Source organism: Manacus candei, unplaced genomic scaffold, assembly GCF_025592945.1.
Source record: "Manacus candei isolate 608988 ecotype Guabito, Panama unplaced genomic scaffold, ASM2559294v1 h1tg000002l, whole genome shotgun sequence".
NCBI classification, from domain to species: domain Eukaryota; kingdom Metazoa; phylum Chordata; class Aves; order Passeriformes; family Pipridae; genus Manacus; species Manacus candei.
In genome coordinates, this window is record NW_026138050.1 from 14,821,579 (window position 1) to 14,834,554 (window position 12,976).

General features: G+C 58.2%; 1 protein-coding gene across 1 annotated transcript; it reads left to right on the forward strand.

Annotated features, from left to right (window-relative positions):
- Positions 1-5,429: 5,429 nt before the first annotated feature.
- On the forward strand, positions 5,430-12,896 carry LOC127468584 (glucagon receptor-like). The gene is made up of 14 exons (XM_051781906.1): positions 5,430-5,877; positions 6,604-6,752; positions 6,938-7,034; positions 7,343-7,450; positions 7,741-7,862; positions 7,984-8,090; positions 8,183-8,339; positions 9,044-9,203; positions 9,401-9,461; positions 9,631-9,700; positions 10,123-10,211; positions 10,385-10,523; positions 10,801-10,842; positions 10,953-12,896. Exons 2-14 carry the CDS (start codon positions 6,630-6,632, stop codon positions 11,022-11,024), a joined length of 1,347 nt encoding a protein of 448 aa, XP_051637866.1. The 5' UTR covers positions 5,430-5,877; positions 6,604-6,629; the 3' UTR covers positions 11,025-12,896.
- Positions 12,897-12,976: the final 80 nt, after the last annotated feature.

Below are 12,976 nucleotides of genomic sequence, written 5' to 3' on the forward strand. Positions count from 1 at the left end.
GATGAAGCTGCCCTTCAGTGATTTACACCTGGGGTTAACCCTGACTGTGCACACTTTAATGGTGATTAAGCTAAATTATTTATTGGTTTATTTTTTATATGTTTATTTATACTATTTATATTATATATTATATTTATATTATATTTATTTATGTTTATATATATTCTATTTATATTAAATATGTATTATAAATATACATTTTATATAAATATATAAAATATATGTTTATACTAATATTATCAATATATATTTTTTATTTATTTATATGTTTATTTATATTATTATTTATAGGTGTGTATATATATATATCTATAATTATTATTCATTTTTTATATGGAGGTGAAGATACAGGTCATTGCCCAAGCCCCGTGGTGGCTGCAGGGGACAGTCCCTGCCAAATATTTTATTGAGTATCGATTCATTGGGAGGAAACTTCTGGGTTCATTTTTCCTGGGATAAGTCATCTTCAGGGCTGTGTTTCAGCTTTGGAAAGTCATCTGGAGTTCCACCACGGGGCTGTAAATGCAGCTGGGTGCAAAACAAAGCACAGCTCCATCCCCATTCCCACCCTCATCCCCATCCCCTCATCCATCACCCCCTGCAGGAAGGTGTTGGCCACCCTTGTTTCCACACCAGCAGGTGAGATGCTGATGTGGCTGAGCCAGCCAGTCTGGGCAGGAAAAAAAGACAGGCAATGGATAGATCACCAAATCCCAGGCTGGTTTGGGCTGGAAGGGACCTTAAAGACCATCCAGTCCCACCCCCTGCCATGGGCAGGGACACCTTCCACTAGCCCAGGTTGCTCCAAGCCCTGTCCAACCTGGCCTTGGACACTTCCAGAGATGAGGCAGCCACAGCTTCTCTGGGCAACCTGTGCCAGGGCCTCACCACCCTCACAAACAACAATTCCTTCCCAATATCCCATCTAACCCTGCCCTCTGGCAGAGGGAAGCCATTCCCCCTTGACCTATCCCTCCATCCCTTGTCCCCAGTCCCTCTCCAGCTCTCCTGGAGCCCCTTTAGGCCCTGGAAGGGGCTCTCAGGTCTCCCTGGAGCCTTCTCTTCTCCAGGTGAACACCCCCAGCTCTCCCAGCCTGGCTCCAGAGCAGAGGGGCTCCAGCCCTTGGAACATCTCCTTGGCCTCCTCTGGACTCATTCCAGCAGCTCCAGCCTGGTTTTTCTTGTGCTGGGGGCCCCAGAGCTGGATACAGATAAAGCCAAAATCTTCTTAAATAGGTGGTAACAGAATAAGTTTCAACCAGGCTCCTCATAGGCAGGGAGGACATAAAAGATGCATCCCTTTATTTGCCCTTGAATTCCAGGTCCCAGGGTTATATGGATGCTGTACTGCCTGCCAAGGCTTTACATATGGAAGAAGGGAAGCTGTGCCCTTCAGCAGAGTGTGGGTACAAAGAGTCCAGCCCTGGGGCAGGATGTGAATATAGATGATGTTCAGAGAAGCTCTTGATCTTATCATTTAAGCCTTCCAGCTTGAATTAGGTGAGGATCCCCCAGTGGAAACCAAAGAGACTTTGAATGCAGACTCACAGCCCTTGTGCCCAGGGGCTCACTGGAGGGCCAGCAGCTGCTGAGTCAGTGCCAAATCCAGTGTGCCATTATGAGCTGGGAACAGTCATTGATCACAGGGAACAGCAGCTTGGAAGTGCCCTTTGCTATGGAGCAGTGTGATGGAGTGGGGTCCCTGGCTGTCATCTCCTGAGGGGATGGAAACAGGATGGAAATAGGATGGAAATGGAATGGAAATGGATGCTCCTATCCTGCAAACATTGTGCAAAACCCCAAGCTCAGAGCTCTAGGTCTTGTACAATCCCTGCAAGGTGCTGGCTGGGGCCACCCTCCAAGGCACCTCCTGGGATGTGACTTGCAAGCTTTTTCTTTTTTGACTCAAAACAGCATCTCTCTCTGTCCCTCTGAAGCCCTTTGTCTCTCAGTATCTCCTAAAAACCAACATTTTTCGGGACTAAATGTCCAAGCAGCTGATTCCCTACAAAATCCAACTGGTCACATTGGGTAGGCTGGCAGCAGTGGTTGCCTGGTTTCTGGCTATGTTGACATTGTCATGACAGGTTGACTTTATAATCATATTGTGGTCATCAAGACAACTGCTCAGTCACATAATGGAACACTCAACATTACATTCCTCATGGTCTTTACAGGAATAACCTCAAAGCAGAAATCTAGAGGTGAGATGGGGTGGTCCAGCCCCACAGTGATGCTGGAGTGACTCAGTGTCCCCCAGAAGGTGATGTCCCTGTCACTCTGTCTCAGGAGACAGACTCATCCCAACTCTCTGCCCTGCAGAAATAGGAAGCACTTTGTGGCTGGGCACAGCTTGAGGTCATTTTTCTCCTGCATCAGAGAGGTTCCAAGCAGGAAACAGATTTTTCTGAGTTGCAGGGAGCAGCTTCCAAAAAGAGGAAATCCCAGGGCAAACAGCTCCGTGCTCCCGTGGGTCTGCATCTCATCAGGCTGCACTTTTGCAGTAACCTTAAACAGCACCATCTGCTGATATTAAATATATTAAAAACACTTCGTTTTTTAGCATCTCCACAAGTCTTTGTTGCCCTTGACCTCCCAGCAGCCTCTCGGTGGATCAGAAAGTGTTGCTGAATCGATCAGCAGCGCTGAGCCCTGCCCCTCCTCACGCTGGTGCCGGGGCATTCACATGCTGATGGATTTCTCTACCTGGTAACTGCTCAGACAGGCTTTTCTGAGAAGTTCACTGAATAATTGCAGGTCAGGATGTGTTGTTGATGAGCGTTTCCGTTCTGCGAATTGCTTCTGTACGGGGAGAAAAGCAGCTTGATTAGCAGAGCCTGCAGTAATACTCACGGATGGATTTCCCCATTAATAATGGATAGATAAAGTGAAATCTGCCTTCAGGAGGTGTTTCTGCTAGTAATGGTCCTTCGAGGAAGGGATTTAGCCCTGTGGGGTTGTCTGGTTCAATGTCTAGCCCATGGTGACACTGACTTTTCTCCCAGGCAACAGGTGACAGGACCAGAGAAAACAGCCTCAAATTGTGCCAGGAAAGGTTTAGATTGGATATTTAAGAAAATTTCTTCACTGAAAAGGTGGTCAGGCACTGGCACAGGCTCACCAGAGCAGTGATGGGGTCCCCATCCCTGGGAGTGTTCAAAAAACAAGTAGATGTGGCACTTGGTTTAGTGGTGGCCTTGGCACTGCTGAGTTAACAGTTGGACTCGGTGACCTTAGAGGGCTTTTCCAACCTAAACAATTCCATGATTCCATGCTGGAGGACCCTGGAAGATGCTCTTCCCTTCCTGAGCACCCCTGCAGCTCTCAAGTTGCCTAAGAGGCACCAACACCTTCAATGCATGAGACCATTCTGGGGTGATTTTCCCACACCCTACACCTACACCTTTAACACAGAAATTTGTCACTTGTGCCTCCTCAGTGTCAGCTGTGTCCCAAACCCACCCTGGCAGAAGAGCAGCTCCTGGAGCACAGAGGGCTGTCCCAGTCCCCTCCCATACTCACAGCTGGCTCTGCAGCACCCCAGGGATCAGGATTTGGCCCCAGCTGAGCTGCAAGTGCTGCAGTCACTATGGAGACCCTGCCTGAGGTTCATCAATGTGGAGAGGAACAGCTCGTTCCTCATGTCCCCATTCGAAGGACCAGTGAGAAAATCCCACCCAGATGGACCCTCTGCCCTGGTGCTGTTTGGGAGGGTGGTGTCTGGAGGACTGTGATCCCTCCCTTGGGAATTGCATCCACATGCTGCAGCCCTGGGCTGTCCTCCAAATCCAGCATCCCTGTGAGATGAGCCCACCCCATGCTCCTGCTGGTATTAGATGAATTCACATCTAACATGAGCACAGGGATTTCTTTAGGGTGAAGATGTAGGATGTCTGGGTCTGGGAAGGGGGACATGGCTGGAATCATCCTCCACAGGTGCCACAGGACAAAGTTATTATAGAATCATGGAATGGTTTGGGTTGGAAGGGACCTCAAAGCTCATCTCATTCCACCCCCTGCCATGGGCAGGGACACCTTCCACCAGCCCAGGTTGCTCCAAACCCTGTCCAACCTGGCCTTGGACACTTCCAGGGATCCAGGGGCAGCCACAGCTTCTGTGGACAACCTGTGCCAGGGCCTCCCCACCCTCACAGGGAAGAATTTTTTCCCAATATCCCATCCCTGCTCTGTGTCAGTGGGAAGCCATTCCCTTTTGTCCCCTTCCCAGGCCCTTGTCCCAAGTCCATAATCTGGTAATGAGCAAACACCCCAGTGCTGGCTTGTGCTGAAGGAGGTACCTGAGGGCTTGTTTTCCCCCAAAACAGCAAATCATTACCCTGGGCTGCTCCAAAATGCGTTATTTGTCACTTGGAGTAACCAGACAACGCTTGCATGGCTGGAGCAACAGATGTGACTCCTCATCCATCTGACTCATGTGTCTGCTCTGAGCCCACTGCAGCAGTTTTGAGGCAAAGAGCATTATTTTTGCAAAATAAATGCTTTTTTTCTGATGCATTCAGACAGTTTTGAGGTATGAACGTGGCATTCTGCTGCAGGGCAGGGCCAGCACCAGCGTGCAGGGGTGGAGGGGAGCATGGCTGCACTGGTGGGAAGGTGGGAGCCCAGAGGGGCTGCTGGTATTTGGGGGTCTCCAGAGCAATCTCCCCCACCTGTTCCACTGAGGGAAAACCACCTTCCCCAGCTCTGCCTGTGGTGGTGGGTCAGCAGAGACCCACTCCCTCCCCACTGCCAGGACATGACCAGGGCCACCAGGCTTGTCCCATGGCTTGTCCCTGCCCTTGAGGTTTCCCTGGATGGATGATGGGAGCCATGGGCTGTGCTGGATCCAGTATTGTCCCCAGAGCCTCTTGGTCCCCGGGAGAGCGTGGCCCCAGCAGCCCACCCTGCCTGCACAGGGGATGTCACTGTGCCAGCACCACACAGTACTCTGTGAGGGAGAACACAGAGTTCCCTGTCCCAGGGAACAGCCAGAGGGGCAGCAAGTCCGGAAGGTGAAGGACCCCCGTGACTCTCCCTGGGGCTGCACGATGGGGAGGACAGGGCTCTGGGGGAGACTGGAGGAGTCCGGACCCTTGGGCTGATCCCTGTGACCCATCGTTTGAGGGCTGGACCCCCATCCCTGTCCCCATATCATGCAAATAGGAACCCTCAGCTGGGCTGGACCTGGACCCCCATCCCTGTTCTCCTGTCACTCTGCTGGGGACTCGGGATGGGGCTGGACCTGGATCCCTGTCCCCGTTCCTGTGCGATGCACGGGGCGCTCCGTGGGTCGGTGCCGGAGCTCCGTAGGTGCGGGGGCAGCGGCACCGGGACCCCGCGGATCCCCTCGGGGCGGCCCGAGCCCCCGGGGGCGGTGCCGCCCCCAAACTCCCCCCTAAACCCCCCGAAGCCCCCCCCGAAACTCCCCCTGCGGTCGGGGCACGGCGCTGGCAGGAGGTGGCTCCGCCGCAGACACCGCTCGGTCACCGCCGCGCTCACCTCGCGGAGCGGGGTCTGCTCCGAACACCGGGAACACCGGGAACACCGGGAATACCGGGAATACCGGGAACACCGGGAACACCGGGAATACCGGGAACACCGGGAATACCGGGAACAACGGGAACACCGGGAATACCGGGAATACCGGGAACAACGGGAACACCGGGAACGCTGGGGCTGCAGGGCTGCCAGAAACACCGGGAACGTCGGGAATACCGGGAACAACGGGAACACCGGGAACGCTGGGGCTGCAGGGCTGCCAGAAACACCGGGAACACCGGTGCTGTCGGTAATACCGGGAACACCGTACCAGCTGCCGGTAACCCTGGGAATACCGTGACACCGGGACTGCCCGGGCTGCCGGTACCGCGGAGTCGGGTAAGCGGGCGGAGGAAGCGGCGCAGCCCCGGCGGAGCATCGGGACCCGCATCGGGACCCCCGCGGACACCGAGCGGGACCTGATGGGGATCCTCAGGGGGACGCGGACCGGCGGGGCCGTGCTGGAAGCGGGGGCCCGGGCTGGGGTCGTCCAGCCTGGAGCGATGGGGAGGACGAGGGAGTCCCGGGGGGGACTGTGCTCCTCCTGTCCCCGAACCCCCCGGCTGGGCTGCGAGGGGTCTCTGCGAGCAGGATCGGGGCGGGAGGGGATGGGGAGCAGCTGGTTTGGGCCGTCCCATCCTCTGGCCGGCAGCGGGGCAAGGGTGTCCCGGGGAACCCCTGGAGAGGACTCCCTGCCTCCTGGCCCTGGAGCCATGGCCCCTTCCCGGGTCACCCAGTGCCACCTGCTGGGGTGGCAGCGGTGGCACTGGGGCTGTCACGGTGGCTTTTGCTCCCCCGCGGTTTCACCGTCGCAGCCCGGGGCCGGCAGTGATGGGTAGAAGCTGGCAAGGCTCATCCAAGAGGTGTGATCCAGTTACAGCCCGGCTACTCTGCCTGGCACTCCCCGAGGTTTTGTCTCCAGCAGGGAAGTGATCCGGGGCTGTGGCAGCCCAGGACATGCCCAGGATCTTCTCTGCTGCCTGAGGAGAAGCACGTCTCCTCCTCCACACTGGTGTGGGTGGCCGGCAGAGCCGAGCCATGCTCATTCCTCCACCTCTTCCCCAGGATCCGGGTCCCCAGCTCAGCCTGAGATGCACCTCGGCACTGGGAGCACTGGTTGCAGGCTGGTGGGAGCAGCCATGAGGGACATGCTTGGATCTGGATGCCTTGGGAGCCTTGTCCAGCTCGCCTGGATGTGCCTGTTCTCCGTGCCGGTGAGGGCCGAGCTGGGGCCACGGGGCAGCAGGGTTGGCACTGCCAGCCTCTGACCCATGGCCAGCAGGCTCCATCCTGGCTCTGTCCTGTGTCCCTGCCCATCCCGAGGATGCAGCACACAGTAGTTTGCCAGGGGGATGCAGGTGGTGGGGCAGGAGGCTCTGACTCAGCTCTGGACTTGCAGCACGGCGGGGCCAAGGTGTTGGAGAAGACCTTTGAGGAGTGGCTGCGGTACCGTGACGAGTGTCTGAGGAGGATGGCGAGCGAGCCCTACCCTGCAGGTACCCAGCTGTGCCCAGCTCAGCATCAGACACAGGGGACACAGAGCCAGGGCTGGGCTTTATCCCTCCTCCAGCATCCTCTGTGCTGGTCGCCCTCATGAGCAGGAGGACTGACAAGGATCTCCATATCTCAGATGGGATGCCCAGGGCTGGAATGCCCAGGGGAGTCCAAGGCTGGTGTGGGGTGGGGTACCACGGCCCCTTCAGGGTGACACCAGCCCCTCAGAGGTGCTGGGATGGCAGGGCTGGATGTGGCCGTGCTGGCAGCATGTGACAATCAGCTTTTTCCCCCTCACTGTCATTGCAAGGGCTGTTCTGCAACCGGACATTCGACATGTATGCCTGCTGGCCCGACGGGAGCCCTGGCACCGCTGTGAACGTCTCCTGCCCCTTCTACCTGCCCTGGTTTGAGAAAGGTGAGGATCCCCTTCTGCCATCCCACTGCTGGGAGCCAGAGCAGAGCCGTGCTGGGGGGGAGAGGCTCTCAGGGTTCCCCTCCTGCCTGATGATGGGGGGAGAGAGACCCACAAGCACACCTGGAGTAAGGGGACACTTGGGGCACAGAGCACAGAGCACAGCCAGCTTATGCCCTGCTCATGCCTGCCCTGGAAGAGGGCCTTTGAGGCTGAGCAGGGTGTGACCTATCATCCCAGGAGAGGGGTTTGGGGGAGCCCAAGGGGAACGTGCTGGTGCTTTGTGTCCGCAGTGAAACACGGGCTGGTGAGTCGCCGGTGCGGCGCCGACGGGCAGTGGGTGATGATGAATGGCAGCCAGCCCTGGAGGGACTACTCACAGTGCGAGGAGGAGATGGAGGTCACCGCTGAGGAGGTGGGGCCCTGGCCCAGGCACTGGGCAGAGGTGGACAGGGCACCCTGGCCAGGGAGGGACAGGCACCCCAACCACTCGGCAGGTGCTGCCCACCCGGCTCAGGGTGCTGTGCTCCCTGCAGGAGGGTGCCCGCAGGCTGATGGTGAGCTTCAAGGTGCTCTACACCGTGGGCTACTCGCTGTCACTCCTCACCCTCATCTCTGCCCTGCTCGTCCTCACCGTCTTCAGGTGGGAGAGCTGGGGGGGACACGGCCCTGGTCCCTGCTAGCTGGTGACAGCTGAGCCCAGGGGTGCCCTGCCTGACCCCTGGCGCTCGGCAGGAACCTCCGCTGCACCAGGAATTACATCCATGCCAACCTTTTCGCCTCCTTTGGCCTGCGGGCGACCTCGGTGATGGTGAAGGACGCGCTGCTGGAGCGGCGCTGGGGCGTGGAGCTGCTGCAGGTGGCTGACTGGGAGAACCTGCTGAGCCACGAGGCAAGTGCTGCCCCGGGGGGACCCTGATCAGTGCTGGGCTGGAGGTGGGGTGGGGATCCTACCCCTGGGGAGGGGGAGCAGGGGGTGTCAGTGTCTGTGCAGCCCTGTGTTGGTGGGTGAGCCCTTGGGGTGCTGGTGCTGGGTCTTGGGGTCTTGGGATACCTGTGTGTGTGGGTAGGCAAGTTCTTGGGTGCTCATACACCCAGTGGACAGGCTTCTGGGGGGCCTGTGCTGCCCATGCCCCCGTGGGTACCCCTTGGGGTACCTGTGCACCTGATGAGAGAGCTCTGGGCCTGTGCAGCGCCCTGCTCCTGAGGGATGAGCTCTTGAGGTGACTGTGCACCCAGTGGCTGAGCTCTCAGAGAGCTTGGGGTGCCTGTGCAGCACCTGAGGGATGAGCTCTCAGGGTGCCCATACAGCCTCTGGGTGAGCTCAGGGCACCTGTGCTCCCGTGGGTGAGCTCTTGGGGTGTCTGTGTAAGACCACACACCTGATGGATGAGATTCTGAGGTGCTCACACACCCTCGGGTGAGCCCAAGGGTGCCTGTGCCTGTGTGGGTGAGCACCTGGGGTGCCTGTGTAACACTGTGCACCTGATGGAAAACATTTTGGGGTGCCTGTGCATTCCATGGGGGAGCTCTCGGGGTGCCCGTGGTGCTGTGGGTGGGCACTCAGCCAGCCCCACGGGGGCTCTCCTGTGGCAGGCTGCGCTGGGGTGCCGGGTGGCGCAGGTGCTGATGCAGTACTGCATCCTGGCCAACCACTACTGGTTCCTGGTGGAAGCCATCTACCTCTACAAGCTGCTCATCGGGGCCGTGTTCTCCGAGAAGAATTACTACAGGCTCTACCTCTACCTGGGCTGGGGTAGGGGCCACCTGGGTGTGTGGTGGGGAGGGCACAGTACCCAGTGCTGAGGGGCACCATGGTCCAAACCAGCCCCGGGAGGGTGTGGGGTGGGGGCCCTGCTGACCCTGGGTGTCCCCACGGTGCCCCTGCCCTGGGACTGGTTTCTAATCTCAGGAGGGTGCTTGGTTTTACAGGGTTTGCTGTGTGACTTGCAGGGACCCCCGTGGTGTTCGTGGTGCCCTGGGTGGCTGCCAAGTACTTGAAGGAGAATGCAGAGTGAGTGAGGATGGGTGGGGGTTCCTCGGGGATGCTCAGCCCCAGGCTGGGACTGGACAGAGGCTGCTCAAGGTCCCTGAGCCACCTGGCTGGGGCTGGAAAGCTCTTGGCCTCATCCTGCACCCCTGGCATGGGCTGATGGTGCTGCTCTCCGTGTCTCCCCGGGTAGGTGCTGGGCACTGAACGAGAACATGGCTTACTGGTGGATCATCCGCATCCCCATCCTGCTTGCCTCCCTGGTAGGGGACACCTGCTACCCCTGTGCCTTTTTGGACAACAGCAGCTCAGCCCCTGGCTCCCAGCCCTGGGCAGGGCTGTGATCCCTTGGGGGAGCTCCCAGCAGAGTGCAGGAAGGTGGATTGGCCTCCAGGGATCAGGGAAATGGACACGGGGTTGATTTTTTACCAGCAAATTGCCAACCCCCAGGCTCTGTGCAGGAAGCAGAGTGTTTAACTCCAGAGAAAGGGACTGAGGGTGGTCCCTGATGCTTCCTGGTCAGGATTTTGGGACGGCAGGAAGGGAGGAAGGGCAGCAGCAGCCTTGGCAGCACAGGATGTGCCATCTGCTGCAGGCCCTGAGGGTGCATCTCATGGCCAGGGTGGGCTGTGAGGGGTGGGGGTGCTGGGCTCTGTGTGCCCCTGCACTGTCTCCCCCTCCCCAGATCAACCTGCTCATTTTCATGCGGATCCTCAAGGTGATCCTGGCCAAGCTCCGAGCCAACCAGAAGGGCTATGCTGACTACAAGCTGCGGTGAGCTGGGAAGGAGGGAGGGGGTGGCCACTGGCTCATCCCTGGGCCCGGGGTAACACCACATCCCCCTCCCCCTCCCCATCCATCTCCACCCTGCTCCTCCACCCTTCACGTCCTTAACTGACCACCCTGACTTTAACTAGAAGATTTAGGATCCCTTTACACTCTTCCAGGCTGGCCAAAGCCACCCTCACCCTCATCCCTCTCTTCGGTATCCACGAGGTTGTCTTCATCTTCGCCACCGACGAGCAAACCACGGGCATCCTGCGCTACATCAAGGTGTTCTTCACCCTCTTCCTCAACTCCTTCCAGGTGAGGCACGAGTGTGACACGTCCTTGCTCTGAGCACATAATGGAGCAAAGAACTCGGGGGGCCTCTTCCAGCTTGCTCTCCCCGTGGTGCCTCCATGGGGTGGGGGACCCCATCTCTCTCACCCCCTGCCCCGGTGCCTCCTGTGCTCTCTGGGGCAGCGGTGGCAGAGGGACCTCAGCCCTAAAAGCACCCAGAAATGGTCTGGGGGGAGTCTAAGCTCACCCCAGCCCCAGGAGAGGGATGGCAGTGGGGTCTCACTCCCTGCTCTCCCTGCAGGGTTTCCTGGTGGCCGTGCTGTACTGCTTTGCCAACAAAGAGGTACGTACCTGTACCTGCCACAGCGTCTCCTGCCTGCCTTACCCATCCCATCCTCTGCCTGCGGGGAGGGCGTGGCCAGGGACGAGCCCCCCTTCTCCCCTCCGTGTCAGGTGAAGTCTGAGATGAAGAAGAAGTGGCAGCTCTGGAAACTCGACTACCCAGTGCTCTGCTGTGCCCAGTGATGCAGTGACTGCCCGCAGAGCCAGGGCACAGGGGCTGCTGTTCACAGCGGGCACGAGGGCCCAGCTGGAGGGTGGGGGGCTGTGGGGAGCTGTGCTGGGCAGTGCCCACCTGGGATGTCCAGGCTGGGACCAGCCTTTGGCTGTGCCACACTGGAGCTGCTGGAAGGGACATCCCCCCACTGTGGTCCAAGGGGGAGATGGGCACCCCAGACATTGCCAGGCATCGTTGCCTCCTTGGGGGCCTCACCTTGCCTGGGCTTGGGGGCTGCGTGGGCAGCAGGAACTGCTTCCTACCACCCCCTGTGCACCATCAGCAACCCCTGCCAGCACCCACCAGCCGTGTGCAGGGGAACCCCCTGCCCACCCACACCGCCCAGGCACATGTGGGAGGGGATCACGGCAGCTGGAGGGAGCCTGACCCTCAGCAGTGGGAATGGGAGACTTTGTTCAGCCTGGCACTGCCTCATGGACCTGCTGCCCCTCTGCCCAAACCCTCCTGTGGCACCAACACATCAGGACAGGCATCCCTGTCCTCCCCTCCTTGTCCTACCCAAGGACCATCTCACCAGTCCCCTGACAGCTCCCAGACATCCACAGTCATCTTGTGAAGCTCTTCACAGTGAGGTGCTGCTTCTGCACCTTCTCTCCATCCTCATCACAGACACAGAACGTGGCTCCAGCACCCACCTCCTCCTCGCTGCTCTTCAGCTGCACACACTGCTTGGTTCCTCCTCTCCAAGCCCCTTCTGCAGCAGGTCCCCCCTGCTGTGGGCAGAGCCAAGGATGGAGCCTCAAAGTCACAAGGGGGTGAAGGATTTGAGAGCAGCAGCTTGCTGGAGCTGGAGCCAAGCCCAACCTTCTGCATCCCAGGTCCAGCATCCAGCCCAACCACCCCCTCCTCTGCTGGGGGAGAGCTGGGCAGACCCAGACAGGAGCCACGCCCTGTTTTGGTGGCAAAAGGCTGACTCAGGGAGTTCACTTTCCTGTGAGGTGCCAAAGCATCAGCCCACCCTCTCCAAGCAGCCTGTGAAGCCCAGGAAGCTCAGGAGCACTGACACCTCTGCCTTGGCAAGGGAGGCATCTGAGGCAGAGTGATTTGAGTGGGGCTGCAGGTATCTGGCTTCCAGCTCCTGTCCTGGTTCTTTGTTCTCCTGGAAGAGCCAGGAGCAGCCACAGTCACCACCATCACCTTGGGTCCTTGCTGTTACCCTCAGGAGCAGGACAGACATGCTCCCAAGTACTTGTTCCTAACCAGGTTCCTTCCTTTCTCTTGCAAAAAAGGCCCCTCCAGGCTGGAGGAAGCAGCTGGGACTCTCCAGCACATGCACATGGACACAGAAGGTTCTCCAGCTCCTGCCCCTTCCCTGACAGGCTGGGGGAGCCTCTTGCAGTGTCTCACAGAGAGGCTGACTCAAGCACACCAACAAAAGAGGTTGTGCCATGCTGGAGTCACACAGGAGTTGTCCTGGATTGATGTAGCCCCCATGAGACCATTTTACACATTAACTCTCTTTTCAGATGTAAATAAATGTTTATTTCTCAGCAAGCAGAGCCTGCTGCTTCTGTCTGCTCTGAGGGAGGGAGGGACACAGCTCTTGGGCACCCGGAGCTGAATCCCAGAATGGTTTGGGTTGGAAGGGACCTTAAAGACCATCCAGTCCCACCCACTGCCATGGGCAGGGACACCTTCCACTAGCCCAGGTTGCTCCAAGCCCTGTCCAACCTGCCCTTGGATAATTCCAGGGATCCAGGGGCAGCCACAGCTTCTCTGGGCAACCTGTGCCAGGGCCTCACCACCCTCACAGCCAAGAATCTCTTCCCAATATCCCATCTAACTCTGCCCTCTGGCAGAGGGAAGCCATTCCCCCTTGTCCTGTCTCTCCAGACCCTTGTCCCAAGTCCCTCTCCAGCTCTCCTGGAGCCCCTTTAGGCCCTGGAAGGGGCTCTCAGGT

What these genes read in the sequence shown, in the direction of transcription:
- LOC127468584 (XM_051781906.1), top strand. Translation starts at nt 6,630, where the DNA reads ATGCACCTCGGCACTGGGAGCACTGGTTGCAGGCTGGTGGGAGCAGCC. An exon ending in CCATCCTGCTTGCCTCCCTG is followed by an intron (nt 9,701 to 10,122) that starts GTAGGGGACACC and finishes CCCCCTCCCCAG; the next exon opens with ATCAACCTGCTCATTTTCAT. An exon ending in TATGCTGACTACAAGCTGCG is followed by an intron (nt 10,212 to 10,384) that starts GTGAGCTGGGAA and finishes ACACTCTTCCAG; the next exon opens with GCTGGCCAAAGCCACCCTCA.